At 44.6% G+C, this 7,500-nt stretch overlaps 1 protein-coding gene across 1 annotated transcript in view; it reads left to right on the top strand.

The window, feature by feature from the left end:
• Positions 1-7,500, top strand: part of LOC143110007 (MAM domain-containing glycosylphosphatidylinositol anchor protein 2) — a 203,066-nt gene that overhangs the window by 48,174 nt on the left and 147,392 nt on the right. Inside the window, exon 2 of the mRNA XM_076272827.1 lies at positions 1,261-1,400. Coding sequence (XP_076128942.1) covers positions 1,261-1,400 — 140 coding nt within the window. The remainder of the gene's footprint in view (positions 1-1,260; positions 1,401-7,500) is intronic.

The following is a 7,500-nucleotide window of genomic DNA, read 5'->3' on the forward strand; positions in this document are numbered from 1 at the left end:
AGTATCACTAGTTCACTATCACTATTTCATGATGTGTAAGTGTGTGTGTGTGTAGGTGTGTGCATCTTTGTGTGTTTATGGCACCAGTAATACACGTGTCATTAAAAAAAAAAAATCAATATGTGAGTGTGTTTCAAACGTGCCTGTGTCTGGTTGTCAAATAGGAGTTTTGCAGTACCATCACAATGGGCCGTTTAGAAGCCAACTGGCTTGGTAGGCCATAGCCATTGGCATGCACTTAACGAAGGCTTGGCAAGCCAGTTTCTGCTATATCAACATGTCCTACTTCTGGCAAAGAATATGCAACTAGACAAATGGCAAACCATTAAGTAGGGCTTTCATGTGGGGGGGAAAAAGGGACATATTCAATGCAAACATCTGTGATCGTCTCTTTCTCTCTTTTTCTCTGTGTTTATTTTAATTATTATGATATCTATTCTTTATTCTCATTCATTCTGTTTTCTGTCGATGGTTCCTGTGTTCTTTCGAGTCTTCAGAGGTCCCTGAAAGACCTTGGTTGTTTTTTTTCCATGGTTGTGATTTATGTGACGCTTTTATGCTCCTCTCTGTTTACACTGCTGGGACTGCTGCTGCTATCGTTCCTGCAGCCGTCTCTCTTGTGATGAGGAGCAGTCAATAGCTGCGTTTACGTTTGTCACCATTCAGCGCTGATATGTTTTTCCGAACAAACAAGCGGAGGAACATTCAATTACTGCCATTTTTCAATGACAAGGGGCTGCGTGCCCACATAGAGGTAAACACACTTGTTCATCTGGGCTGGTTATGAAAGGTCTGGCATGGAAATTCATGTTTGACTGCAAACGTGGCCCACATCTGTTTTCAAAGTCAGCCTCTGTCTAGATGTTGAGTAAAGAGGCACATTCAACTTCTTTGAACAGATGTATTGGACATTAGGGGCACACATTTTCTTTGAACTATTATAGAATACATAAAATAGAAGGAGCCTGCTGCTCTGAACTCCTCCAATTACAGAAAAAAAAAGTTCAACTCCAAGCAGAAAAGCGTCAATGTCAATTGTGCCTTTTGTTAAAACGTAGTGCACACATTTTACAAACGTTATATATCACCCCATCTGATCTTGTCCTTGGACTATTGCAGGTGTTCTCAACTGTTCATGGTGAACTCAAGACAAACAGAAGTTCTGCAAACAGTTGTCAATGTGTGATAATTTTGAACGCACCTTTGTTTCCCCTCCTCGTGCCGCCCCTCTGACCCTGCTGCTTGTTGTGTTCTCCACAGCGCCTCCTACTGTTCGGATTGTGCACTCGGGCCACGCCTGCAATGTGGAGGAGGAGCGCTACTCGGAGCGAGTCTACACCATTAGGGAGGGCGAGATCCTGGAGCTCACCTGCCTCGTCACTGGACACCCCAGGCCTCAGGTGAGTCACCACAGGATATGACATCAGAGCATGAGTATTGCTTCCTGTTCAACAAGATATCATATAGGGCCTTATGTAAATCATCTAGACCACATCTAATGCAGATCTGACAGCAAGTATTGACTAAAAAAGAAAAATGATACGCAACAGAGAAATTATTTATTGAAAGCAAACCAGAAAACCTACAAAGAATGGCTGAATGCAGTTGAACACATTCTTGCAGGCCTTGTGTATGAGCGTGCAGTTTTTGATACTCAGTTTGACTGGTGTGACATGTCCTGAAAAGACCCCCTCAGCTCTGTTTGCCTTATCAAACGCAACTCACAACACACTAATCTTTCATCCTCCGCATTCGCTTTGAAACCTATTCCCATATGGCAGGAGCTTAATCAAACACAAACTCCGACTTCGGAGATTGCATGAGATCTGAAATTATCGCCATGCGCACTGTGTGTGTTTTGAGCGTCATTGACGCTGATCTCTTAAATTTGGGCAATTACAGCATTAAAGAGAACAGCGGCACAGGCTCTCTTAATTAATCTGCTGAACGAGGGAAGCGGTGCCACAGATGTGGTCCTGTCGTCTTTCCCTTTGAAGATGGAGGAGACGCCGCGCTAATCCACTAGCTTCATAGTGCTACTCAGACGTCTCCCCACTGGGTGTGTCTGCTAAGGGCGCTAAGATAAACTTCCACGAGCCCAAGCTCAAGCCATCAGGGGAGGCAAACGGCACCTCGACTACTACTGCAGGATGATGAGAACATAAAGGTCAGGGGTCAACTCCCAGGGAGACCAGATACTGTTGAAACCCAGCAGGGACTGGAGGCTCATGTGGATAAAATCTGCTAAATGAGTCCATATTAATTTCATTCCTTCTACAGTATGGGCCCTGATTTGAAAGGTGGCCAAAGTGCAAAGTGCAAAGTCTTAAATTTAGCTAAAGCTAATTTAGCGATGAGGCGCTGGGGCACAACTGGCTGCAGCACCCATACTATGAATGGGTCCGAGTGACCATGCGGGCACAGGGTCAAGTCCGATCCGGGTCATTTCCTGATCCCATCCCATCTCACGCTCTGTCTCGCCTGTCTCTTCACTTCCTATTCAATAGGCAAAAGTCAAAAAAGCCCCACAAATATAGTTACAAAAATATAGTTGCATATGTTATACAATGAGAAAGATTCTGTGCTCAAACAACGGTTAATGCATGACAAGACACTTGGATCATTCAGCTGCTTGCCTGCCATTTAAATCAGGGCTTGTATGTGTATTTACCTGTCAAATGGCATGTCAGCTTTATAGATTTATTTGAGCAGTTTGTTGTTCTTAATGGCACACATATTATTGTATCTCTGTCTCTAGTGTTGGAAATAGGAGAAGAGTCATGGTGGACAGATCATGAGCCACTGGCCCCTGGGCACAGACCTGAAAAGCCCCCCCTGCAAGAAATGCCCAGTTTTCTGGAAGGAAATGGACAGATTGAGACTTATGGCATAACTATGGCATAACTATCAACAGATTATTCAAGGCATCTTGCTTTGAAAAAAAGATGCATTCAGATATCAGGGGTGAATAGCATAACCCATGGTATATTATTGAGGGGCCCTATTAAGACCTATCTTAACATAACATAACCTGTATTATTTGACTGAGGGGCCCCATTCAGATATCAGGGGTGGAGAACATAGATAGATAGATAGATAGATAGATAGATAGATAAATAGATAGATAGATAGATAGATATACTTTATTGATCCCTAGGGGAAATTCAAGGTCACAGTAGCATACAGACAACACACACACACATTCAATAACAGCAGAAAAAATAATAATAATATAAAAAACACAACTAAGCAATAAGGACTGTAGAAGACAAAGAATATACTAAATAGGGCTGTCAATCTAATTAATCTAATTAATTACATACTCTGTGATTAATTAATCTAAATTAATCACATATATTTTTTGCTGTGAAAGTATTTTAAATATTTAAATTCAAATGAATCATTGAATAATCAGCATTAGTGACATTAAAGTTCAAAAACTCTTTCATTATTATTTTCACTGTTCAAATAATGGCCATAATAATCTATGATATGACCTATTATGCTGAGTTTTTTTTTCACATACAAGGCATTTCAGGCCACAGATATAACCTAGGGTACACAATAAAAAAATAAATCAACACTCCCCTCAATGTCAACACTTATTTCTTTGCATTGATGTGCGACTATAGAGTTGATGAACTCCGGTGATATGCAAATTCCTTGCTGCAGACATTGCAGAGGACTTTATTTTCAACACTTTATTTTTATCAGGCCATTTTTTAAAAGTAAATGTTCCAATCAATGATCCAGGCAGCACGTTTTCTTCTCTCTCCTTCATTTTACAGTCTAATTTTACTGACTAAAACGGCTCGGGGTCAAAAGTCATACAGAATCGATTAATCTGCACTAATTTTTTTAATCAGTTATTTTTCTCAAATTAATTAATCGAAATTAATCAGTTATTTTGACAGCCCTAATACTAAATATACAAAATACAAATTATACTAAATAAAACTTAATCAAAATCAATTCTAAAAAACAGTATCCACATAGTGGGTGAATAATCAATCAGGTGCGCTTGCAATGACTGAAGCAGGGACTGAGCCTGTGGTTCTCAGTGCATAAGATAAGTTAAGGTGCTCTGTGTGAATGAGTGTCATGGTGATGGTGCAAATGAGTAAGTCAAACAGTGCAACAGTGCAAGAATAAAGTCTATATATCTATATATAAATAACTATATTAAGAAAGGTATGTGGCATGGAGGGAGGGGTTGTGCATATGTGCTAATACAGCACGCAAACAGTGAGGCAGAAGACAAATGTAAAGTGACTAGTGGACAGACAGTTCAAGACATTGGAGGTGGTGAAGAGGCAGACAGACTATGCGGAGAAGTCTATCTCTCCTCTTCCCTTAAGTGATGCATTAAACAGTTCAATGGCCCTGGGGATGAATGACTTCCTCAGTCTGTCTGTTGTGCAAGGCAGTGAGCGAAGTCTCCAGCTGATCAGGTTCTTCTGCTTAACAATAGTACTGTGGAGTGGATGACACTCATTGTCCAAGATGTTGATCAGTTTGTTTAGGGTCCTTTTGTCAGATATTAAAGTGATGCACTCCAGTTCAGCTTCCACTACAGAGCCAGCTTTCCTTACCAGCCTGTCAATTCGCCCCGCATCCTTCTTCTTTGTGCTTCCTCCCCAACATACCACTGCATAGAAGAGGACGCTGGCAACAACAGACTGGTAGAGCATCCTGAGGAGCTTGCTGCACACATTGAAGGAGCGCAGCCTCCTCAGGAAGTACAGCCTGCTCTGCCCTTTCTTGTTGAGTGCATCAGTGTTGGCTGACCAGTCCAGTTTATTGTCCAGGTGGAGACCCAGTCACCCAAATACTTGTAGGTGCCTACCACCTCGACATTGACCCCATCTATGGAGACTGGTAGCAGAGTGGGCTTAGATCTGCGGAAATCCACCACCATCTCCTTGGTCTTTGAAGTGTTGAGTTGGAGATGATTCAGTTTGCAACACTGCACAAAGTCCTCCACCAGGCTCCTATACTCCTCCTCCTGCACACACCACACAATTGTGGTGTCGTCAGAAAACTTCTGCATGTAGCATGACTCGGTGTTGTTGCAGAAGTCAGATGTGTACAGGGTGAACAGGACTGGAGAGAGCAGAGTTCCCTGTGGCGCTCTGGTGCTGCTGATCACAGTGTCAGAGAGACAGTTCTTCAGTCTGACGAACTGTGGTCGCTCCGTCGGGTAATCTATGATCCAGGTTACCAGGTGAGCGTCCTCACCCATCTGCAAGAGCTTGTCTCCCAGTCTGAGGGGTTGGATGGTGTTAAAAGCACTTGAGAAATCAAAGAACATGATTCTCCCAGCACTTTTCCCCTTGTCCAGGTGAGAATGCGTCCTGTGTAGAAGATAAGTGATGGCATCGTCCACGCCCACTTTCTCCTGGTATGCAAACTGTAACGGGTCTAGTGCATGGCGTACCTGGGGTCTGAGCATACCTAAGACGAGTCGACAGGTCTGTAGTCCTTAAGCTCACTAGGATGTGGCTTTTTAGGGACAGGGGTGAGACCTGATGTCTTCCACAGTGTTGGAACTTGTCCAAGGCGTAGACTCAGATTAAAGATGTGCTTCAGTGGCTCCCCCAGCTCAGCAGCACAGGCTTTGAGTAGCCTTGGACACAGTCTGTCAGGCCCCGCTGCCTTACCCGTGTGCAGTTTCTTTAGTTTAGCGCTCACTTGAGTTGCTGTTACGATGGGGGGTGTAAGGGGAGGGGAGGGGTGCATCTGGGATCTGTGTGTCTGATGGCTGTTGACTGAGGTCGTTGTCGCCTCATTGTTCGTGATCACCGTGTGGGGGAGGGGTGCAATATCCAGTGATGGTGGGGGTGAGTGTTGCACTGGTATTGAGGGGGTGTGGGGGCTGGGGGATGACCACCTCCTTGATGTCCCTGTCAAGGCTGCCAGAGTCGTGGACGCCTCCACAAGAACAGGCAAGGAGGCGTCAGGCAGGGGCAGGGCGTGAGGTGATGGTGGCTCAGGTCGTTGGGTGTCACCAGGATGCAGAGCTAGGACTGGGAGGCTGGAAAGTGGGGGTAGGGCAGGCACGCAAACAAGAGCAGTGCCTGAGTCTGCAGGGGGTGGTGGACAGACCACTCCCATTGGAGATGGAGCAGGGCAGTCAAACCTGTTATAAAAGTGGTTCAACTGGTTCGCCCTGTCCAGGTCCCCCTCCACAGAGCTGCTGCTCTTCTTTAGGCCAGTTATCATTTTCATGCCGTTCCATGCCTCCTTCATGTTGTTTTCCTGCAACTTCTGTTCCACCTTCCTTCTGTAGTCCTCATTAGCCTCTTGACTTTGAGTTCCACTTGCACAAGCCTCAGCTCTGCCATGTCCCCCTCTCTGTACGCCATCTTTTTTCTATTAAGAAGGGTCTTGACATTGCTGGTTATCCAAGGCTTGTTATTGGGAAAGCAGCATACAGTTCTGGTGGGAAAAACAATGTCCATACAGAAATTCAGGTAGTCAGTTGTGCACTGTGTGACCTCCTCTAAGTCCTCTCCATTCTGTAACACACTCCAGTCAGTGCACTCAAAGCAGTCTTTCAGAGCCTCATCCGCTTCAGGTGTCCACTTTCTGAAGGTGCGTGTGGCAGCTGGTAGCCTCTGTACTTTGGGCTTGTACATTGGCTGGAGATGGATGAGGTTGTGGTCTGACTTACCCAGAGGGGGAAGGGGGTTTGCACTGTATGCATCCCTCACGTTTGCATACATGAGGTCTATTGTCCTGTTTTTCCTTGTAGGGCAGTCAACAAACTGGTAGAAATTTGTGAGTGTGGAATCCAGTGTTATGTGATTGAAGTCGCCAGAGATCACAAAAAAGGCATCACTGTGTTGGGTTTGAAGCCTTGCGATTGTGGAGTGGATGACGTCACATGCTGAATCCGGGAGAGCTCGAGGTGGAACGTAAACACAGACAGCAATTGCGTGCGAGAACTCCCTCGGCATGTAATACGGACGGAGTCTAACCGCTAATAACTCCGCATCCTTGCAGCATACAGTTTCCTTCACTGTAACATGTCCGGGGTTGCACCATCTATTGTTAATGTACAGCACCAGGGGTGTAGTGGGCGTTGGACGCGGGGGAACGCCGTCCCCCCACTTCTTGGAGCATTGTTTTGAACATTTTAATAAGCATTTATTAATATAACAAGTGTTGTTACTAGTGGTAAAAACGCATCACACAAACGTCTCCAATTAGGCCTCTTTGTCCTAAAATTCGTTACAAGAATGACCGTCATGCTGTAGCACTCCACCATGCGTAAAGACATTAAAAACTACACAGCTCGTCGTTCCGCGTTACCCGCCATAGATTATGCAACTGCCTGTATCCGAATCTAGCACGCATCTTCATGGCCCTTCGTTTGTGTTTTGCAAAAAGGAGGTAGGCCTACTAGGCTAATCCAGTGGTCAAAATGACACGATAAGCATGTGTGAGTAATAGAGAGATTTTTATCAAGGGAGCTCCAATATAAGTGATAAGGCATTT

Source organism: Alosa pseudoharengus, unplaced genomic scaffold (assembly GCF_046254945.1).
Source record: "Alosa pseudoharengus isolate Yale_2024_CS ecotype anadromous, Long Island Sound unplaced genomic scaffold, YU_APseudo_1.1 YU_APseudo_1.1_scf_7, whole genome shotgun sequence".
NCBI classification, from domain to species: Eukaryota; Metazoa; Chordata; class Actinopteri; order Clupeiformes; family Clupeidae; genus Alosa; species Alosa pseudoharengus.